The following is a 22,822-nucleotide window of genomic DNA, read 5'->3' on the forward strand; positions in this document are numbered from 1 at the left end:
TTTTTTGATTATAATATCAAATATAAATTAAGGAAGGGATGGTAATGAATAGAAATTGTATATTGGGGGTTAATTAATGAAGAAACAAAAAAAAAATAATAAAAATTTTTTTCCTTGTCTAATTAATATTTTTTTTTCTAAATACTTTAGTCTTGAATTTAAAGAAAGAAAAAAGAACGATGGTAATTCAATTTTTCAATAATCTTAATACTCAATTAATAAACGTAATCGTCGAGATTCACCAATTTCAAATCTGTACTATTATAAAATAGTATATATATTTACTTTTGAATAATTTCAGCTTATATTGTAGTTTAACGGCAAAGGGATCAAAAAATAAGAGTCCTCACACAGCAACAGCAATACAAAAATATGGATACACAGTTCTAGTAAACAGTAACTCGATATAAACCACTTGTAACTTACACAAGATATAATTCAAAACCAAAACAACTCAAATGTTCCTTGTTTTAATATATAAAACCTAGTTGTTTAAAGTTTTGTTTGTTGGTTGGATGGGTGGGTTCCCAGGACGCTCCCTTTTTGGAAGATTGCCACTTGATTGAATTGTTGCATGATCGTATAAAGTGACTAAGGATATAGTAGCAGTCGTGACAATCAGCAGGCTAAGCTCTTCTCTTCCATGCTGTGCCCATGCCCATGCCCACGCCATACTAAGCATACGCTTGAACTATGCTATACTATGTTGTTAATAATGCTATGCTATGCTTAATCCATTCTAAACTGAGAGAGTTGAAAGAGCTGTGACGATGCATTTTGTCTTTACTGTGGGAACGATGCACGTGACTATATTATATATATATATATATACCAAGTTATGTAAAGGTAAGAAAGCAGGCAGGCAGGCAGAATAGGATGGGGATGGGAGATAAAGAGGAAGGAAGGGGAAGGAAGAGCAAAGCACAAGGGACAAGGAACAACGTAGATGGGACACTCAAGTTAACTGAACCATATTCCATAACCCAACACCAGTGCTAATACTTCCTTGCTTCCATTGATAAATAGATATTATTAGTCCACGTATTACTTACATCTTGGTGGACGCTACTCCACCGAGATCACTCTAGTCAAGATAATTTTGTATGGCCCATTAAAGGTCTAAGGGATCTGTCATTTATTATACTAACGTTGACTTATTGATATATAGTACATAAGAATTAATTGTAGGCATTATTAGGAGCATTGCAAGAAAAAAAGCTATTGTATTTTTATTGCAATGTTTCTAATACTACCTCCCCATGGAAATGAGTAAAATAATTTCTGTGGAATACAGACAGACAATACAAGATTGATATCCAGTTGATATCGATCCCACACCCCTTTCAATACACTTGTTCTGGTATAATTTATAATACTGTTGGGAATATTCATGTGTGTTTCTGTAACAATTGAATACTTGAAGTAATATATATGCGAAGTACGTCAATGGAAAAGAAAATAGATTGACTATCTTTCAAAAAAAAACAACTTAAATCCTCAATACAAAGTGTCGTCGTTACTATCATTATTATTACAATTACAAGAATCGATATAAACACATTCAACATGATTCTAACACATTTGCAATGTACCTGGATACAGCCAATGTTTCAACAAACCACTATAAGCATTCAATCTTTTCTTCTCCTAATATACTTCAATATCACATTCAGTCTAACTTGGGGGAAGAGACGTATTCAAATGATTCAACAAAACAATTTGGAATTCTACATAAACAAAAAAATGAAGAGAAAAAAAAGCATACAGGAATTGATGATTCTTGTTAGTTAGTTAACTTAAACAGAAGCAGATTTGGCTCTCTTGTCCAATTTTGCTTGAGCTTTAGCACCAACTAAACCACCACCCCAATGTTTCTTAACATCTTCAAATTTATCAGCAAAGTTAGCGTTGATGGAAGTTATTAGCTTGGCTAATTCGGCTTCATCTTCAGGTCTAACTTCACTTAGGGCTGCTACAGCAGAGGTCTTTTGGTGAACCAAAGTACCTAATCTAGCCTTACCCTTGACAATGGCGTATGGGACACCCATCTTCTTACACAAAGCTGGTAAGAATACAACCAATTCAATTGGGTCAACATCATTAGCGATCAAGACCAATTTAGCCTTCTTATTTTCGATCAAAGAAACAACATGGTTCAAACCAAACTTAACAGCGTATGGTTTTGGAGAAGCTTCTTGTTTGGTCTTACCTTCAGCAATAGCAGCGGCTTCCTTGGTCAATCTTTCCTTCTTTTCAGCAGTAGTTTCTGGTCTGTACTTGTTGAATAATTTAAAAGTTTCAGAAGCAGTGTTTCTATCCAAAGTAAATTGAAACTGAGCAACTGCTGGTGGAACCTTTAATCTAACGGACAAGATTTTTTTTTGTCTTTGTAATCTGACATATTCAGGCCATTTAACGTATCTGGACAAATTTCTCTTTGGTTGAATAGCTTGACCAATACCAAAATTCTTTGGAGTAGAATTTGTTAATGGATTCTTAGTCTTGTTTGATTTAGCAGATTTAGCAGCAAATGGAGCTGGAGCAACTTTCTTACCTGGAGCCATCTTAATTCAATTATATGGATAATATACCGGTTTGGTTTCTTGTTTGATTTGTCTTTTGAGCATAAACACACTAATTGAAGGTAATTCACTAGTTTAAAGTACTAAGTAGTACTTATAAGTCAAGAAATAAGTTTGTGTGAATCATCAAAAACATTTCTAATTTGTCTCTTGGTTTTGATTTTAGTATTATTTTTCAATTTTTCACTACATTTTTGCTTGACTTTATAATTAACAACACAATTTTCTGCCATTTCTACGACAATTTCTCAACATTTTTCATTTTAAAGATTGTGTTGAATTTGAAAAGGTTTTTTTTTAAGCCCAATTTTGTGTTTTTTTAAGAAAAATGAAGGAAATTTTAAAAATTAAAAAAACTACATCAATATATTATGTAGTGTATGGATGTTTAATGCACTTGTATATATATTTTCAAGCACTGCACAGTCACATTAAAGATTCACTTTGAATTTCACTCTCTCGATAATGTTGAAATCATAAAATGACGACACACTTTTTATAAATGTTTAAGTCCGTAATCATTTAAGTATGATAAACCGTTATCAAATATTTAACTTAATATCTAGTTTTTAATTTAATTGAAAAATGAATATTATATTGAGTAGATTTTATATACATCATAAGAATATTTGTACAAACGTTTGTTTTAATTCGATCCCCATTATATTGGATGCTGGATTAAAAAAATATTTTTTCATTATTGTAATTAATTAATATCACATTAGACATTATCGTAACTTCATGAAACATCAGAAAATTGTGAAGCGACAGTCATTACAAACCTTCTGTAGCAGATAACCAACCCTTGGTTCTTTCAATGGCAGCTTCCCATAGTTTCCAGTGAGATCTTCTTTCTTCATCACTAGATTCACTTTCGAAGACCTTCAAGTTCAATTCATCAGCACCAATTTGATCACCTTTTTCATGACCACCGTAGTAGACCCACTTCTTAACATCTTTTAGATCTTTCCACAACAAACGGTCCTTTTCGTCCTTGAAGGCCATGTTGGCAGCAATAGCAGCACCCAAGGCAGTACATTCGTGAGTTGGGGATCTTCTGATCTTAATACATGGACCTAGAATATCAGCTTGAATTTGCATAACTTCATCAGATCTAGACATACCACCATCAACAGCCAAAGTGGACAATGGAGACTGTTCATATGCTTCTTCAGAGACTTCTTCCAAGAAATCTTTGTCACCATCACCACCAAAAGCATCAGAACTCATAGCCTTCAAAATAGCTCTAGCTTGGAAACAAACACCTTCGACAGCAGCTCTGGCAATATGAGAAGCAGTGGTATATTGAGACATACCCATAATAGTAGCACGAGCATCTTGATCCCAGTATGGAGCGAATAAACCAGAGAAAGCTGGGACAAAGACAACACCACCAGAATCTTTGACTTGGGAGGCCATTGGACCAACATCTTCAGCTCTTGGGAACATTCTTAAGTTATCTCTCAACCATTGGACAACGGCACCAGCGACAGCAATAGAACCTTCTAAAGCAAAATGTGGTTGAGATTGTTCTTCACCATTCAAGTATGGGAACCAATAACCGAATGTGGTCAAAGCACCATGTTTTGAGATCAACTTCTTAGTACCTGTGTTGAATAGTAAGAAACAACCAGTACCGTAAGTACACTTAGCAGAACCTGGTTTGAATGCCATTTGACCAACCAAAGATGCACTTTGATCACCTAGACAACCTTGTAATGGAATACTTGGGTGACATTTTCTGTGTCTTTCAATGTAAGTTTTACCATTTTCAGATAATCTTTCATACAAACAGTCATTAATATTGAAATCACCATAGTATTCAGCAGATGAAACAATCTTTGGTAAATGAATCTTCTTTGGATCAATATTCCAAAAAGTGATTAATTCTTCATCATAATCAATAGTGTCCAAATTCATGAAACCGGTACGACTGGCATTAGTGACATCTGAAACGAAGGCGTTGTTGTGAGTGACACTATATAGAATCCAGGTATCAATAGTACCAAACATCAAATCACCAGCTTCATAAGCATCCATGACAGTTGGTTCGTTATCCAAGAACCATCTTAGTTTAGAACATGAAAAATAAGTAGAGAAAATTGGCAAACCAGTCTTATCCTTTAATCTTTGTTGGACATCTTCTGGGGTAGCGTTTTTCTTGTCTGTAACCAACTTAGAGTTACGAGTATCATTCCAAACAATACCGTAATCTACAATTGGCATACCAGTTTTCTTTGACCAAACCAAAGTGGTTTCTCTCATATTTGCTACACCCATACAGGTGATTTTGTATAATGGTAAATTATTTTCTGAACGTTCTTTGTTTAAGTTGTCCAAAGTGTTAAAAGTGGTAGCCAAACATTCGACGACATAAGTCAAAATGTTCATTGGGTTACATTCGACCCAACCAGGTTGTGGGAATCTTAAAGTTGGTTCGGCTACATCGTCAGTTAATTCTTCAATCTTCAAATATTCATTTTCTTTAATGGCAATACCTTCAGCTGAGAAAATTTGATCTTCAGTGACAGACTTCTTCATGTCCACACTACCAACGACACTTGGTCTCTTTTGTTGGCTTTGGTTTTTCTTTTTGTCCTTTGATGCAGTAGTAGAGTATTCGATTTGATGCTTAGCAACTTCTTGACCTAATCTGTTGAACAGGATGGCACGAGAAGAGGTAGTACCGACATCGATAGAAGCTACTAAAGGAACGATGTTTTCAGAAGATGAGTCGAACAAAGGTGAAGCAGTGACAACCATCTTTATGCGAATATATGAATAGTTTTAAATATTATTATATTTTTTTTAATCTCAAAAAATATATATATATTGGGGGATTTTGTTAATGTTATAATTATTGTTTTTGGTGTATTAGATAAAAGGAAAGTAATATCAAACTAAAATCTTAATAGAGCAACTTAATTTAGATTTAAATTTTATCGAGATCGAAAGTTTGTCTTTTATTGAAACATGTTCGAGTATTTATACAAATTTTTTTTTTCGAAAGTAACCCCAGAATTTATTTTATAATTTATTTTCTTTCTTCATAGTTTCCTCTATCCTGTTCCACTTAATTACAGAAATATTGGTTGAATAGAAAAAAAAAAAATCAATAATTTCCTTCCAATGACGATGAGGTTTGGTTGAGTTGAGGTTTTACTCCACCCCCACAAAATACTCTTAATAATAAAAATGAAAACAAAAATATAACTAATTTGTTATTATCATCATCACTAACAAGAACAGTACAAGTATAACGATAGTTGGTCAATAAGACAAGTAGAACTGAATATCAAAATGGCACCTCATCATTTGACAAGTGTCTTGGAGGAACAAATAAACTAAAAGACAACAACAACAACTACAAAAGTGTTGTTTAATTCATTCCATATTCTATTTCGAAATAGGAGAAATACAGAAAGAGAGAGAGAGAGAGAGATAAATATCGAATAGAAAGAAAGTTTTTTTTTTAGTTCATCGTTGTACTGAATTTCTGACATTGATGGTTATGCTAAAAACTATAAAATTATAATTTCCATATTGAAATAGTGAAATAGTGAAATATTGAAATATCGAAATTGGAAATGGAATTGTGCCTCCCCTTAGTCTCCATCTCTCCTTCCCTCCCTAGCGCCCCCTCTCCAGCTTTTGGCTAACCTATTTCGAAAAGTGGTAGTAGCAAGATGTTTAATTTGTCGAGTTCAAGCTGCCTTTTGGAGTTTTCTTGTACTTTATTGGCGAATCAAGATCGGATATCGAAATGGGATAACCTCAAAACCAGAGGAGTTTTCCACTGTTATTTCACAGTTATTTCATTCAATTCATTTTTTTCTTGTTCGTCTTGTGATTTCGAGGGGCGCGCTGTCGTGCCCTGTTCTTTTGCTGGGGGGAGGGAGAGGGAGGGGGGGTATTGTCCGACGGGGAGGCGATTGTGCGTCAAATTATTAGAAGCTGTGAAGCTTAAAAATAAAAGAAAAAAACAATTAGTAAAGCTATCCGAAAACTCCATACGGGTCCGGTTCATCCACATCGTATTACGGTCTTGCGACGTTACCCGCCTAAGGTAGAAAGAAATTGTAGCACAAATGCTTTATCGTGTTGTATCCGACTCCGAGGAGACTAACATCAAGAGCCGGAAATGGGGGAGAGAGAGACTTACGGAGAAGTAAAAGAAACAAAAGCCGGCATACGGAGATAACACGCTTTCCTTGAATTTCTAATTCAATTCTTTCAATCCTTCCTAGGTGTCACTTTCTGAAATACTTCCTCTAACTCTTATTTACCTTCCTTCTTCTCCCACCCCCACTCCCCCAATCCCCCCATTCGCTCCCTCTCTGTGGTTCTCCCCAGTCCATCCATTATGATATATTGTATCTTCTACGGAAGATTTCTTTTGTTTTCTACGAAGGTTTCTTATTCTCGAAGTTTATATATATACATACACATGTTCTTATATTTATCCTTCTGCACTTTTCTGTTCTGTTCGGTCCTGTTTGTTTAACTTATTGGCATGTTTTGAACAAACTCAAGTAATACCATTTATTATTAAAACTATTTCGTAAGATGTATATTTCCTTTTGAAAAACTCCCAACTATACCTCAATTTTCGTTCTGCCCCCTCCCCACCCCCACACATTTCCTTTTCGAGAATCTTGTTGCCCGTTCCGGTCTTCTTCCCCACTACTCCAGCAATTGTCTTCTCCTTCGGCACCGCGATCGGTCCTCGCTGATTGGTTCATCATCGATTGAAGAGGAAAAGTTCGAACTATAAATTTCTTTATTTGCCTTGCCTTGCCTTGCCTGGCCTAGCTGCATTCATTCATTGTCTCCGGTTATTAAATTTTAAAAGGAACCGCTAATTCCCAATTTCAATATCTTGTCTCTCTTTCACCAAAAAATAAAACCAATTAAAAATCTAATTAAATGAAACAATCAAATTAGTAAATAAAAATATAAAAAATATATATTAACAATTGTTCGGCGTTCTTACTATTCCCCACCAGCTAGCGATATAAACACTAGCCCATCGCTGAAGATAATTTTGTATGGGAGTTCCAACAATCTCAGAAGTATCACAACTGTGAACTACATACCACGCCGAAGATGACATAAGTTTCTTACTACCACTATTGTTAATATTATCTGTAGTCGTCCGTTCGACTCTCGGACGCGGTACCGTGTCTAATTCAATAGTGAAAAGATTTGTAGGTATAGCAAGTGTTTCATTAATATTATTAGGATACCACAAATATATTTCGTCTACTTGTTCTTCCTCCTGGTTCTCTTGTCTTCCATTTGTTTCCCAAAGTTGGATTGAAAGTTGCGGTTCTTGGTATACATGCGAATAACTAATCTTTAAATCAATTATTACGAGTTTATTGCTACCATTATTAATTTCTCCCACCAATTTTTCTGATGGTGCCCTTAATCTTAATAGTAATTCGTCTTCATTCTGCTGCTGCTGTATCAGCACATATGGGACTACTCTCTTAAATGCTACTGTACTATACACATCTAATTCTTTCAATTGTTTTACATATTCTTCATACGTTATCATTAATGTTGTTTTTTTATATCTCTGTATTTTCTTGAAGAATAATTAATACGTTTTTTATACTAATCTTTTGTTCTAATAAATAATAATAATATATATAATAGATATAAAGCATCCATTCGTATATACATACAAATATCTCTATGTGTATTTTAGATTGGCTTTTTTTTCGTTCGTTTGTATTTTTATCAACAATTTTGTTAGGCGAATCGAATCTTAAAACTTTTTTTTTTGGTGCCCGAATATATGTAGCTCGAGCCTATTTCTAATCAGAGTTTCGAACTCTATTTAAAATAGATTTAGATCATTGTTCAAATGCTAACATTTTCTTGATTTCAGCAATGGCAACACCTGGATTCAACCCCTTTGGACATGTCTTTGTACAATTCATAATTGTATGACATCTATATAATGACATGGAATTATCCAACATTTCTTTACGACTTGCACCTGCTTCATCTCTAGAATCTAGTAACCAACGATATGCTTGCATTAATACAGATGGACCTAAATATTCTTCTTGGTTCCACCAATATGAAGGACAAGAGGTAGAACAGCATGCACATAGAATACATTCATATAACCCATCCAATTTAGCTCTATCTTCTTGACTTTGTAATATTTCCTTACCGTCTTTTGGAAACTCTTTTCTTTGCAAGTATGGCTTAATCGATTTATATTGTTGATAAAAATTTGTTAAATCAGGTACTAAGTCCTTAACTACATACATGTGTGGTAATGGATAAATTTTTTGTTTCTTGCTGGTATTAGTATCTATTTTACAAATACATGCTAATGTATTGATACCACCAATATTCATTGCACATGAACCGCAGATACCTTCTCTACAGGATCTTCTGAATGTCAAAGTTGGATCTTGCTCATCTTTGATTTTAAGCAATGCATCTAAGACCATAGGACCACAATTATCAAGATCAACTTGATAAGTTTGTAATCTTGGCTTAACAGATGGTGTGTCAGGATTCCATCTATAAATTTGGAATGTTTTCAATTTTTGTAAAGAAATAACATTTTGACTAAAGTTTCTTTTACTAATATTAATCCCAACACTCTTCAACATGTTTACAATATATATTAATTCTTTTTTATTTTAGGTCAGTTCATTACAAAGGACAAGAAATTACGAATGAATACATTCTCCATGGTTACAACGACAAAAATATAACTCAATTGAATTCAAAAAGTAAAAAGTAACTGTAAACTAAATTTTTAATCTCATCAAGATCTTATATATATATAAAGACTTAGACATTAAATGGTAAGGTATGTGTATAAATTTTTTTTTATTTTTATTGCAAGATTTAATCAATCATTCAAAACTCTCGTTTCGAAATCTCTATGTGCGTCTCTCTGGCAATAGTTTTTTGTTAATTGTACGACTAACATTTGATCCTACCACTATTGTTTTTCTTTTTCCTAAATTTTCCGACATTCTCAGCATTACTCTCTGAGTGGAATAAAAATTGTGTTGGTTGTATTCTCAAATAAGACTCGTCTCGTATTCTCTCTCCCTCCCTATTCAGATGCATTGATCAATATATATAAGAAAATACTAATTTAAAACAAACAGTTAGTTGTACTCTATCTAATACGAAAAATAAATAAATAATCAGTCTGCTGTTCATTTAAAATTAGACATCATTATACTTTTTAGGATTAGTATAACCTTACTATGTGACTCGTTCCTCGGATAAACACGATTCTTGTCTGTTGATTTTATTTTTTTGTCCTACGAAAATTTCTAAATAAATTTGCTTTGGACTATTGTTAGTTTTTTTTCAAACGGATTAATCGTCTATCCATACGCAATTTATGCTGTATATCTCTGTATTGATGAAAAATTGCATCAATAAATAGCACTGTTATTTGTACTTTGATAAAGCTATTCACTTGTTTGACATCTTAGACTGTTCGATATACTTTAGTACATATTTTGTTTGGTATGCTTTCCTGTATCAACCCTATGACTCGTTAGGTCTAGAGTCTAGGGATGGTTGAATTGTCAAATTTTTGTTAAAATCAAAATATTTCCTCAAGAATTCTTTCTCTACTGCAACTAGAATTTGATAAAGTGTGTGTATATATAGTAATGATTATATAGTATTTTATATGTTAGTACTTGCTTGTGTTGCAGTTGTTTTTTTTTGTCAGTATTTTTGGTTTTTTTAATTTGTAACTACTACAACAGAAATGGGATAAGGAGATCAATCATCTTTTAATTTCCACATCCCTTCTCCATCAAAAGATCTTACTTATCATTTAAAATATTTGGAAATACTCAATATATTCAAATCTTAAAGTGCCAGAAATTTACCAAACCGGATGCAACTCATAATTGTACTATATCGAGGAGGAATGATTTAAGTTGAATACAATGTTGATATATAAAAAAAGCTTGAACTTTTAGATCTTATAATTATTGTTTAGGGATATTTATTTACCCAACTAGTTTTTGGTGTCATTTTTTATTAAATTTTAGGGAACTGGGATAAAACAAGACGTAGGCGTCACTGTCATCTATATGTATATGTATGCATGTATGTTAACTGATTAATATAATTACCTTCTGCTAAGTTGTAAATATATAAATTATGAAATAATCCAAAATCAATCATTGTTGTATCTCTTTCTTTAAAGAAACGATTGAAATAGATAATGCTGACAATTGCATAAAGTGCCTTTCAAAAAATGTCTTTCCACTAATATCTCGGTCCTAAAATAATAAGCTGTATCTAATAAACTTTAATTGATTAAAGCTATATGATAAACATTAAATGTATAATCTTGGTGTATTTGTTGTTCTTTGTCCCCCTTATCGATGTTCAGTATTCATCCATTCCCCATTTTACTGTCGTTTGGAGGATGGTTTCTCTATTGTTAATGGAAAAACTATTGATCCCGTGTATATCACGTGAATAACTAATTTTGATGATTTTTTCTTGATCCTAATACTCAAGATTTCTAATATTGAAGCTTTAAATACTAGAAATTCTTACCTTAATTTACTTAATTTGCCACCTTTATTAATGATTCAATTTGTAATAAAAGTTATCTGATCCGGACCAAAAAGTGTCAAGGCTGTTTTTTAAGTTAAAAATTGATCAATTATGGCATTGTCAGAAGAGAAAGAAAAAGAATTGGTAGAAAAAGTCGAACTTAGGATTGCTTTGGCTGACACTCCAGAAAAGTATCAACAAACCTTAGACATTTTTTTGGCACCATTACTATTGAAATTATCTTCAAATTTTGAAAGTGTGCGTAAATCTGTATTTGATATAATAAAGGATGTATTAATTAGATTCAATGCTTTGAAAACTGTGACTTTACCTGTTGACAAATTATTACTACAAGCGAAAACCCCAAATTTAGATCCTAATCAAGACTCAAGTAATGTAAGATTATACAGTTTACTGTTAGTATCAAAGGGGATAGATAGAATGGATAATGATGCTAAGAAGGAATTGATACCAAAGGTAATGGATGGTATTTCATTAATGCCAATTAATTCTTCTTCAAGATTATTTCATATTTTATGCAAATTAATATTGAGTTGGAAACCTCCATTGAAAGGTTCTCCTGAAGAAGATGAGATAAGAAGTTTTTTAAAATTAGAAAATTCAGATGATTTGGAATTTTTATTATCCTATTTCACAAAATTTTTTCTTTTAATACCAGCAAAACCAAATCCAGAATCAGGCATTGTCCCAAGAGGTTATTCCTGTCCAGGTTTGAACTCCAATGATGTCTCTTTTTTCACTTATAATGCAGGTGTTAGTTTCACTCAAAATCAACTGTTGCAATATAAATCGGCAATATTCAAATTTGTAACAAATGGATTTGTCCCTGAGGATGAGGTGTTAGTTAAGTTTCTTTGTGTAGTTTCTGCTGATAATAGTGATCTTTCTGACTCTGCAAAACAGAACTTGAAAAGGTTATCGATTCCTTATGAAGATAATGATTTTATTTCATTCCTAATAAGGTTATATATAGGTGATAAATCAACTGGTACTCCTCCAGTGAAACCGGATTTACAAGAGAGAATAATGTCAATATTAAACAGTAGTATAGTTGCAACTGAAGATAGGAACAATGTGTCATTGATATGCTCTATTGGGTTAAATTCTTCAAATTATAAGTTGAGATCTCTTTGTTTGGAGTTTATTAGATTAGTAGCAAAATATAACTATCAAAATCTTTCAAATTCTGAGAGTGGTTCGAATATAAGTGGCTATTCAACTTCAATAGCATCTCTAATTAGAAATAATTTACATACAGAAGGTTGGCCAAGATTGCAAATAGGTTATTCAACCCCCAATTTTAATACAAGTATTCTTCAAAGAAGATTACAATACGAGACGCTTGGTGACATTCTAAGAAAGGACTTTGAATTAGTAGAAGACATGTCTTATATTGAATTTCTGTTTGATTCTCTGAAAGGTGATCTATCTGAGTTTATAAGCAGTATCCAAGAAGCATTGACTTCCTTGACGATACATTTAAAAAGATTGCCAAGCAATTCTAAAGAAAAATTGCGCAAAATCTTGAAGAATTTTTTAAAAGATGATTATGAATTAGAATTATTGGACGAATCTAAAAAGGACTCAGTTATGGCATGTAGATATATTTCAATTAAATTTGCCAACGCTGCATTTGATTTTGATGATCCAGAAGCTAGACTGCTAAATATTTTGGGTACAGCACGTACTAACAGGTTTGATGTTATTGAAGAAGCACATAAGGGTTTGAATCCGTATTGGTTTAGGGTAACAACTGCTTCTAATACAACAGAATTTAAGAAAACAAGTGATCTTCTAGCTTCTGATATTCAGGAGACAAAATTTCCAGACACAAGAGAAATTGTAGAGGTAGTGTTAAAAGAATTGAAAAATTCAATTGGTTTATCAAAATTTACAATATCAAAAACATTAGGAACAGCAACAAGATTCATTAAACAATCAATTATTTCAAATGCTATTTACAGTGAATCGACTATTATTTTACAAGATGAAAATTGGTCATTACGTATTGAAAAAGCTGCTGATATTGATGAAAAAATAGATATGCTCCTTTATAAGCATATTATACAATTGGAATCCCCCTGGTATACGAAGTTTATTATTCTTCTATTGAATGAATTTGTTTTAAAAACTCAGGATGGGAAACAATTATATTTTTCGGAATATGAAGACAGTATATTTGGGCAAACACTTTTATTTTTGTTGAAGTACTCAAGTAGGTCAACTTTATCTGAATTAAATCGACAACTAACGGATCTTTTTGAATATTTACTGGATATTGACAAAAGAAATGATACTGATCTTGATATTGCAGCAAATTCATTAGGTATTATTTCTACTGAATGTTCAAACTCACCAGAACTAAACTTTATACTACAATCCCTTGAAAATAATTTTTCAAGTATGGATAAGTGTACTTTGATTTATACCGCAAGTTATGCTCTTCCTAGGTTAATCCTTTCAATAGAAGAAAACTCAAGATATCGTACATTGGCGGAATCATTACTTGACGAAATTGAAAACAATTTCAACCATTCTAAGATAAAGAAATACATTCCAAAATTTATCTCACAGATCGCTAAACATTCTGTGCTACTAAATTTTGGAATTGAGAGAAAGGACCAATTTATTTCAAAATCAATTGAATTTTTATCTCCAAGATTATTAAGTGATGAATCTTCAATTGAAGCTATAGGTATACTCTCTATTTATTCAGAAGATACTTCAACTACTGAAAATATTTTTGAGAAACTATTTGATACTCATACTTCAAGTCAAGTCGAACTTTTATTCTCAGTTGGTGAAGCTTTATCTGTATTAGCTAGTCGTTGGGAAAGCAAATTCCTGTCAAAACAACTTGACGTTGGAGGACAATTGGAGAAGTTGAGTAAAGCTTTTCCAGGTAAAAACGAAAAATATGTGTTAGAAAAGGTAATGGAAGCATGTGACAATACTAAGCCCTCATTGAGAAAAGCTTCATGTATATGGCTATTATCCATAGTTCAGTATTGTGGTTCTAGTAACATAATTAAAGAAAATTGCAGGGATATCCACATGAAATTTTTGCGCTTCCTAGGTGATCGTGATGAATTTGTGCAGGAATCTGCTTCTCGAGGTTTAAGCTTGGTATATGAACTAGGTGGTAAAGATTTAAAAGAAGATATGATCAGTGGTTTATTAACATCTTTTATGGATACATCCAGTGGAATGAAAATGACGTCTGGGTCTGTTTCTAATGAAACACAATTATTTGAAAATGGGACATTAAACATTGGAGATGATTCTGTTAGGACATACAAGGATATTTTAAACTTAGCCTCGGAGGTTGGAGATCCCTCTTTAGTATACAAATTCATGGCTTTATCAAAAAATTCAGCATTATGGTCATCAAGAAAAGGTATTGCTTTTGGGTTGGGTGCAATTATGTCAAAAGTGTCACTAGATAAAATGTTAGTTGAGAATGAAAAGATTGGGATAAAATTGATTCCAAAACTTTTTAGATACCGTTTTGATCCAAATACTTCGGTTTCTAATTCTATGAATGACATTTGGAAAACATTAGTTCCTGATTCTTCGACAGTAATCAACTTTTATTTTGAGCCAATTTTATCGGAGTTACTGTCCGACATGTCAAATAAAGAATGGAGAGTACGTGAAGCAAGCACATCAGCACTACTTCAATTAGTTCAGACTCAACCGAAAGAAAAACTTGCAGACAAGATAATTGATATCTGGACAATGGCATTTAGAACTATGGATGATATCAAGGAGTCTGTGAGAGAAGTTGGTACAAAATTGACAACTGCACTTGCAAAAATTCTTGCACGTTCTGTTGATATTAAAAATGGTGCAACACCAGAAGCTTCATCTCAAACCCTAAAAATAATATTGCCATTCTTACTAGGATCTAAAGGTATAAACAGTGATGCAGAAGATATTAGGTCAGTGGCTCTGAAGACTCTCTTAGATTTGGTCAAAAATGCGGGGCCATCTATCAAAGAATTTGCACCACAATTAGTATACGAGTTTACATTACTATTTTCATCTATTGAGCCTCAAGCTATTAATTATTTAGCTTTGAATGCTGAAAACTACAAGTTAGACTCAAGCATGATCGATGCACAAAGAAGCAATGTTGTCTCTAATTCGCCCTTATTTAATGCTATTAATTTACTGATAATTAACTCTGATGATTCAAATATGGAGAGTCATGTAAATAATGCCATCAAGGCAGTCAGAAAATCGGTAGGATTGCCATCAAAGGTTGCAGCATCTATTGTTCTAAATACATTAGTCAAAAAATATGTGCTAACTATTGGGCCATTCTGTGGTAAACTACTTAAATGCTGTGTTAACGCGATGGACGATCGTAATGATTCTGTCAAAGAGGCGTTTGCTGTAAGTTTTGGTCATATTAATAGAATTTCTTCCTTAGATAAAGCTATAAAATATGCCAATATGGTTGCTGAAAAATATTTTTCATCTTCTTCAATATCAGATAAAAAAGTTGTAGGAACAATTATTAACTCTGTCTTAAAGTATGCAAATACCCAATTCAACAATTTAGCAAGTATTTACATGCCATTAGTTTTCATTGCTTCTAATGACCCTGAAGAGAAAATGGGCAACTACTTTAAGGAAATATGGATAGAAGGTACAACATCTGGTACTGGTACTGTTAAACTTTATTTGCCTGAAATCATGGACTTATTGGAGAAAAATATTTCCTCTTCAGATTTTTCACTAAGACATACCTGTGCTAAATCCGTTTCAAGACTTTGTCTAGATGTAGATACTTCATTAAAAGAAAGTGAAGTTCTTCGTTTGTTTGGTATAATAATTAAGGCACTTGAAGGAAGATCATGGAATGGTAAAGAAGCTGTTGCTGATGCCATTGTCTCCTTGGTTTTGAAATTTAAAGATGTCGTAATTAGCAATATTGAATTACAGGAAACCATAACCAAAACTTTATGCACAGAAGTTTCTAGAAAGAATGAAGTATATGTTAGGAAAGTAATATTCCCCTTTGCCAGCTATCTTGGTGTTTTTTCAAATGACGAACTGATAGCTAAGTTCATTTCCATTTCTCAAATAATTATTGATGGTTATGAGCCAGATGCGGAAGACGCTGAAAATTCAGGAAATTTAACAACTAAAAGAATCAAAACATCAAATGATATTAGCAAAAAGTCATCTAAAGAAAACATAAAGAAAGAGGAATTTCTAGTTAAATTGCTGAGAGCTTCTTCTAAACTATGTAAAATTCAAAATGATGGAAATTATCCAACATCATTGTTGAGCTTCATTGTCGAAAACATATCATTGCTTTACAAGAACGATTATGTGCTATATACGTGGAGAACACAACTAGCCGCTAGTGAAATTGGTTCAGAGATAGTTGAATTACTTCCTGAAGATGGATATCCCTCGCAGATATTGGAAGAATTTAGAATATTATGGGAAATCATTTTTGAACATAATTGTAATTCAGAGAATATAGAGAATGTGAAGTTAAAGATGGTAATGTTGGCAGGTAACATAATTTCAAAGTTTCCGGATTTAAGATTAATGGTCGAGAAGAATTTAATTGACTTTAGTGAGCAAGATTTGACTCCTAGGATTGAGGCTGAATTGAAGTCATTATCCTTGAACAAGTAAAATATTTAGATTGGCTTTTATAGAAGATAAACTAGATAAATTTTGGGTAGTTAATAAATCAATTTGACAATTATATAAGCATACTATATCTACTTTTGAAAATATATACCAAATATAGTAATAGTAATACAAATGAGATCGAATCTAATTACCACCTCTCAATCTCAACACTAGATGCAAAGTGGACTCCTTTTGAATGTTGTAATCGGAAAGTGTTCTACCATCCTCTAACTGCTTACCAGCGAAGATAAGTCTTTGTTGGTCTGGAGGAATACCTTCCTTGTCTTGAATCTTGGACTTGACGTTGTCAATAGTGTCAGAGGACTCGACTTCCAAGGTGATGGTCTTACCAGTCAAGGTCTTGACGAATATTTGCATACCACCTCTTAGTCTCAACACTAGATGCAAAGTGGACTCCTTTTGAATGTTGTAATCGGAAAGTGTTCTACCATCCTCTAACTGCTTACCAGCGAAGATAAGTCTTTGTTGGTCTGGAGGAATACCTTCCTTGTCTTGAATCTTGGACTTGACGTTGTCGATAGTGTCAGAGGACTCGACTTCCAAGGTGATGGTCTTACCAGTCAAGGTCTTGACGAATATTTGCATACCACCTCTTAGTCTCAACACTAGATGCAAAGTGGACTCCTTTTGAATGTTGTAGTCGGAAAGTGTTCTACCATCCTCTAACTGCTTACCAGCGAAGATAAGTCTTTGTTGGTCTGGAGGAATACCTTCCTTGTCTTGAATCTTGGACTTGACGTTGTCGATAGTGTCAGAGGACTCGACTTCCAAGGTGATGGTCTTACCAGTCAAGGTCTTGACGAATATTTGCATACCACCTCTTAGTCTCAACACTAGATGCAAAGTGGACTCCTTTTGAATGTTGTAGTCGGAAAGTGTTCTACCATCCTCTAACTGCTTACCAGCGAAGATAAGTCTTTGTTGGTCTGGAGGAATACCTTCCTTGTCTTGAATCTTGGACTTGACGTTGTCGATAGTGTCAGAGGACTCGACTTCCAAGGTGATGGTCTTACCAGTCAAGGTCTTGACGAATATTTGCATACCACCTCTTAGTCTCAACACTAGATGCAAAGTGGACTCCTTTTGAATGTTGTAATCGGAAAGTGTTCTACCATCCTCTAACTGCTTACCAGCGAAGATAAGTCTTTGTTGGTCTGGAGGAATACCTTCCTTGTCTTGAATCTTGGACTTGACGTTGTCGATAGTGTCAGAGGACTCGACTTCCAAGGTGATGGTCTTACCAGTCAAGGTCTTGACGAATATTTGCATACCACCTCTTAGTCTCAACACTAGATGCAAAGTGGACTCCTTTTGAATGTTGTAGTCGGAAAGTGTTCTACCATCCTCTAACTGCTTACCAGCGAAGATAAGTCTTTGTTGGTCTGGAGGAATACCTTCCTTGTCTTGAATCTTGGACTTGACGTTGTCGATAGTGTCAGAGGACTCGACTTCCAAGGTGATGGTCTTACCAGTCAAGGTCTTGACGAATATTTGCATACCACCTCTTAGTCTCAACACTAGATGCAAAGTGGACTCCTTTTGAATGTTGTAATCGGAAAGTGTTCTACCATCCTCTAACTGCTTACCAGCGAAGATAAGTCTTTGTTGGTCTGGAGGAATACCTTCCTTGTCTTGAATCTTGGACTTGACATTGTCGATAGTGTCAGAGGACTCGACTTCCAAGGTGATGGTCTTACCAGTCAAGGTCTTGACAAATATTTGCATGATTAATATTTAATAGTGTTGTTGATTTGTTTCTGAACTTCGGTTAGTTTCTACTCTAACTCAATAATACTTTAATTTTCCAAGTAGTAACTTTATAAACAGTCCCTTGAATATCTAGTTTGCTGAATAATAGACAATATGGAAATATTTATATATCTATATATACTTTAATATATATATATATATAAGATTAATAATACAAAAACCAAAAGTAAATTAAATATGTAACAAGGGGGGTATTATTAATAAAAGAAAAATAAGCCTCCAGCTTAAGTACTAACGATAATTTAAATACGATAAAGTAGTCAGCCACTGACAATACCACCGATGCGAACTGAACTCTAAGACAAGTAAAGTAAGAAAGGTATTCAAAAACACCACAACATTAAAGGAGGAGACCCTTTTTGTTACGGTACAAAATGGTTAATGATGGGACAGATAACTGGACTCATCAAGAGACAGGCACCCCAAGAACAAGAACAAGAACAAGAACACGAGCAAGAGGATGCAACATGCAACAACTACATCTACATCTCCAAACGGAAGTGATGTATGCATATGATCAATATATCCCAGATAGTTATCATCAAATAGCTATCAGTATCAAAGAAAGACTAAGAACCTACAAGAAACAATCAGATGAACCAACTAAAGATCAAGATCATGAGTATAGGGGGAACCTAACAACTAAACAGATAGATAGACAGTTGATATGATGTGATGTGATTTCATAAGAATAGTGCTCATCCCCCTGAGAACTAAAGTTATTACATTTTTAATAGAGAAAGATGACCATGACGTGATATAATTAGTTGAGTTTAATAAAAAGTTCAGTTAGACTGTTGCTTGGGTCTTGGGTCTTGACGTTTTTGATCAATGATTAATGATAACTGATACAATAAGTAAATAACCTTTAGAATGAACGTTATGCTAACAATCTATTCTCTACTCTCTTGGCAGTTTGTCTTGGGTCTGATGTGATGTGATGGAATAAGAAACCTTCTAGTTTCTTCTTTTGGGGTCACGGATGCACTGGTGGTTGGTTCTAAAGAGACTTCCAAGACACTATCTGCTGTGAATCAAACTGCTCTACAAGAACAATCTTGTGATTTTGACAAACTCAAGACTATATCTCTCTCATACTTATGATATATATATATGTGTGTGTATGGGAACAACTCGTGTTGGAGCTATATAAATAGATATCTAAATGTATGTATGTGAGTGTGTCTGTGTGTGTCTGTGTTTTTAGCATCTATAAATACCATCAATTTCTCATGGCTCGAAGAAACTGTAGAGTGTTTCTTTGTAAGAGCAATGCATTCTATTTCAAGTTGTTACTCTTCTCTAGTATCACCTCATTCTTATCTCCCTCCCACCCAATGTTTCTCTCCGTGTAAAAAATGTTTGATGATGTGTGAAACTGTTTGCTTCACAAATATACTACAAAAAACCTATCATGGAACATGATGCAAAAGGTATCTCTAGCTACTCCCTCCCTGTATCAAACTACTTGTCCAGAGTGGTTGTATCATGTAATTACATAACATCGCAAAGGTTCATGTTTTCTCTCTAATGCACACATTCCTGAGAGAGACAGATACTCGAGACAGATACTTGAGAGAATATCTCTCTATCATTTCATCACTATCAAACACTGAAACTGAAGTTAAAATGTTGATGTTTTCCTTGCTGTAGGAGAGCTCCCAGATATTAATTCATCTTCTTTCACTGTCTCTCTCTCGACCTCTCCCTACTCTCCCTCTGCCTCGCACAGCTTACTACAGCACTACCAACCACATCTCTAGACTGTCTTGTTAAAAGAATAATCACTCTGGGTTCCTCCTCGTTATCATTTGTCTCTCACCGGTCTCAATCCAATACATTGATGTATGTCTCTCTCTCTCTCTCTATATATACTCTTATTCTATATATGCATTACCTACAACTGTTTATTCCTAGATGTGTATCTCTATCGCTCTCTGCCTAATGGTAGTCAACGATATACATATACATATACATATACATATATATATATATCTTACGGTTTCACGTCATGCTGGAATCTTATATGATTTTTGATTTCAGATATCTCTTGTTTATACCTCGTTTATACTCTTGGTTACCTTTTATAGGAATGTTCAATCAGTTTAGTTTAAGTCATTGCATCTGATTTCAGTCTTCTACTCGTCATTATTTTTAAAACAGATCTGTAGATGCTACGGCTGCTAAACTTGGTTAAATTTAGTTGCAATTTGCTATCTCAATTCGCAAATTAAAAGACTATAAACATCGTCTTTTCTCTCTTATCGTTGGGATTTCTTCTGTTTCCAATTACTGTTTCTCTTTCCTCCTAATTTACCCCTTCGTTATGTACTTATCCAAACATTCTATTATGGTATCAAACCTGATGTGAAGTGAAGTGAAGTGATGTGATGTGATGTGATGTATATTTTTACATGGCACATTAGTGAATATACATTTATGGATTTAGGTGTGTTTGTAAAGTAGACACTGATACTTAAATGATCGTTTATATACGTATATATATATATGTGTGTGTGTGTATTTATGTATGTGTGTTTATATGACATATATATATATGTAATTGTGCCTTAAGATTTTGTTTGCATCTTGAATTATAAAAACTTTTGTAATCAATTGTGGACGTACATGTGTATACTGTTCTTAGAGTTTAAATCAAGTATTTTGGGCTTTAATTGAGTACCCGATCTGTGGTAATGTTCTTAGGATTATATTTTTTATTATTAATTCTAAGTCTTTGTTCAAGACTTGGTTATTGCATTTCACAGAATTACTGTGCCTCTAGTAATACTGGTTCGTCAAGCACTGAATTTGATGATCAGTTTCAAAGCAATGGATTGTGTTCAGATAGATGTAGGTCTATGAACTATCAATTTGCAATTGTACAGGACACTTCCTGCTGGTGCAGTAATAGCTATCCATTTATAACGGTGCCTATTTCAAATTGTAATTCAATTTGTCCAGGTTATGGTCAAGAAAACTGTGGGAATAAAAACAATGGTTTATTTGGTTATATTTATGTTGGGTCTGGAAGCCCTTCTTCATTGAGGTTATCATCTTCTGTCAGATCAACAGCTACCACTTCTTCCAGGGTCCAACTTTATCTAATTTGCTGACAGTGTCAATGCCAAGCTCTACCGCATCATCATCATCATCTTCTTCTTCTTCCTCTTTATCGACTTCGACTTTGACTTCTTCATCGTTGACCTCTTCGTTACAATCCTCTTCATTCACATTGTCGACATCTTCTGACACATTATCATCTACAGATTCCGAAATCACCACAACGTCAGATGTAAGTTACTTAACATCATCAACTATTGTTACATCGGTGGTTTACTCAGTGAGGACCATAACGAGTAATACTTATTCAGTTCCATCTGTCACAACAATCTTGGTGACGACAGTATACCCAACACAAGCATCAGCTCAATCGTCTACTTCATCGAATGTTGCATCCTCATCAGTTGTAGCTGCTATAAATGGGAAGCAAAATACTGGTTATTGGCATTCTCCAGGAAAAGTGGTAGGTACTTTTGTTCCAATTGGTGTGGTAGTACTGTTAGCTATCTTAGTATTACTATGGTTATTTGTATGGCGTCCAAGAAAGAAAGAAAGAGATTTTGAAAGAGATTATAATAATCTGGTATTTGCCTCGGATCCAGATAATAAGAACAACAGTGGTAATGTGACAAGAGAACGGTTCTCTTATATTAACGAAAAAGGATTAATAGAGTCCTCCAAACCTGCTGGAAAACATGTAGGAACGAGCTCTGATGGAAGTTCATCAGACACCTCTCCAATTCTAGTAGACCAAAGATTAGATCCAACTAATGTATTTACACATTTCGAATCAGGACATTCTAACGTTTCCCTGGCGGATGACATAGATTATACTAGAAAGGTCTGGCAAGTTACCAATGAATGAGTTCAGGTGACAGTTCCTATCAATCATTTTTTTTTCTTTTGCATATACATTTCTACCAATTTTATTTATAATGTTGGAAAAAATAGAGAAATGTCCCAATTCAAATTCGCAATAATAGCATATGCTATCTAGCTAAAGGTAATAATAAATTAATAATAAACCATAGAGATTCGATTCTCGTTGTATTTTCATTTTAAAAACAAGAAAAAGAGTTTTGTTAAATTGAAACAAAATTTCTAATTACTACGTCATTCCTTTATAATATTCA

General features: G+C 33.7%; 6 protein-coding genes and 1 further gene across 6 annotated transcripts, besides 2 other annotated features; 2 read left to right on the forward strand and 5 right to left on the reverse strand.

The window, feature by feature from the left end:
- Nucleotides 1–1,796: 1,796 nt before the first annotated feature.
- On the reverse strand, nucleotides 1,797–2,564 carry Kpol_1070p1 (60S ribosomal protein eL8; the record flags this gene model as incomplete). The annotated part of the gene is made up of 1 exon (XM_001643928.1): nucleotides 1,797–2,564. The coding sequence occupies one exon, from the start codon at nucleotides 2,562–2,564 to the stop codon at nucleotides 1,797–1,799; it is 768 nt and encodes a 255-aa protein (XP_001643978.1).
- Nucleotides 2,565–3,356: 792 nt separating this feature from the next.
- Nucleotides 3,357–5,345, reverse strand: GUT1 (glycerol kinase; the record flags this gene model as incomplete). Its single annotated transcript, XM_001643929.1, has 1 exon — nucleotides 3,357–5,345. One exon carries the CDS (start codon nucleotides 5,343–5,345, stop codon nucleotides 3,357–3,359), a length of 1,989 nt encoding a protein of 662 aa, XP_001643979.1.
- Nucleotides 5,346–7,551: 2,206 nt separating this feature from the next.
- Nucleotides 7,552–8,142, reverse strand: ATG10 (E2-like conjugating enzyme; the record flags this gene model as incomplete). The annotated part of the gene is made up of 1 exon (XM_001643930.1): nucleotides 7,552–8,142. One exon carries the CDS (start codon nucleotides 8,140–8,142, stop codon nucleotides 7,552–7,554), a length of 591 nt encoding a protein of 196 aa, XP_001643980.1.
- Nucleotides 8,143–8,443: 301 nt separating this feature from the next.
- Kpol_1070p4 (succinate dehydrogenase iron-sulfur subunit) lies at nucleotides 8,444–9,220 on the reverse strand (the record flags this gene model as incomplete). The annotated part of the gene is made up of 1 exon (XM_001643931.1): nucleotides 8,444–9,220. The coding sequence occupies one exon, from the start codon at nucleotides 9,218–9,220 to the stop codon at nucleotides 8,444–8,446; it is 777 nt and encodes a 258-aa protein (XP_001643981.1).
- A 2,047-nt stretch (nucleotides 9,221–11,267) lies between these two features.
- ECM29 (Ecm29p) lies at nucleotides 11,268–16,835 on the forward strand (the record flags this gene model as incomplete). The annotated part of the gene is made up of 1 exon (XM_001643932.1): nucleotides 11,268–16,835. One exon carries the CDS (start codon nucleotides 11,268–11,270, stop codon nucleotides 16,833–16,835), a length of 5,568 nt encoding a protein of 1,855 aa, XP_001643982.1.
- Nucleotides 16,836–16,979: 144 nt separating this feature from the next.
- On the reverse strand, nucleotides 16,980–18,581 carry UBI4 (ubiquitin; the record flags this gene model as incomplete). Its single annotated transcript, XM_001643933.1, has 1 exon — nucleotides 16,980–18,581. One exon carries the CDS (start codon nucleotides 18,579–18,581, stop codon nucleotides 16,980–16,982), a length of 1,602 nt encoding a protein of 533 aa, XP_001643983.1.
- A 2,741-nt stretch (nucleotides 18,582–21,322) lies between these two features.
- Nucleotides 21,323–21,739: a sequence feature (similar to hypothetical protein; correction of possible frameshift sequencing error~similar to Saccharomyces cerevisiae WSC4 (YHL028W)).
- Kpol_1070p7 lies at nucleotides 21,323–22,554 on the forward strand (the record flags this gene model as incomplete).
- Nucleotides 21,742–22,554: a sequence feature (similar to hypothetical protein; correction of possible frameshift sequencing error~similar to Saccharomyces cerevisiae WSC4 (YHL028W)).
- Nucleotides 22,555–22,822: the final 268 nt, after the last annotated feature.

Source organism: Vanderwaltozyma polyspora, genomic scaffold, assembly GCF_000150035.1.
Source record: "Vanderwaltozyma polyspora DSM 70294 KpolScaffold1070 genomic scaffold, whole genome shotgun sequence".
NCBI classification, from domain to species: domain Eukaryota; kingdom Fungi; phylum Ascomycota; class Saccharomycetes; order Saccharomycetales; family Saccharomycetaceae; genus Vanderwaltozyma; species Vanderwaltozyma polyspora.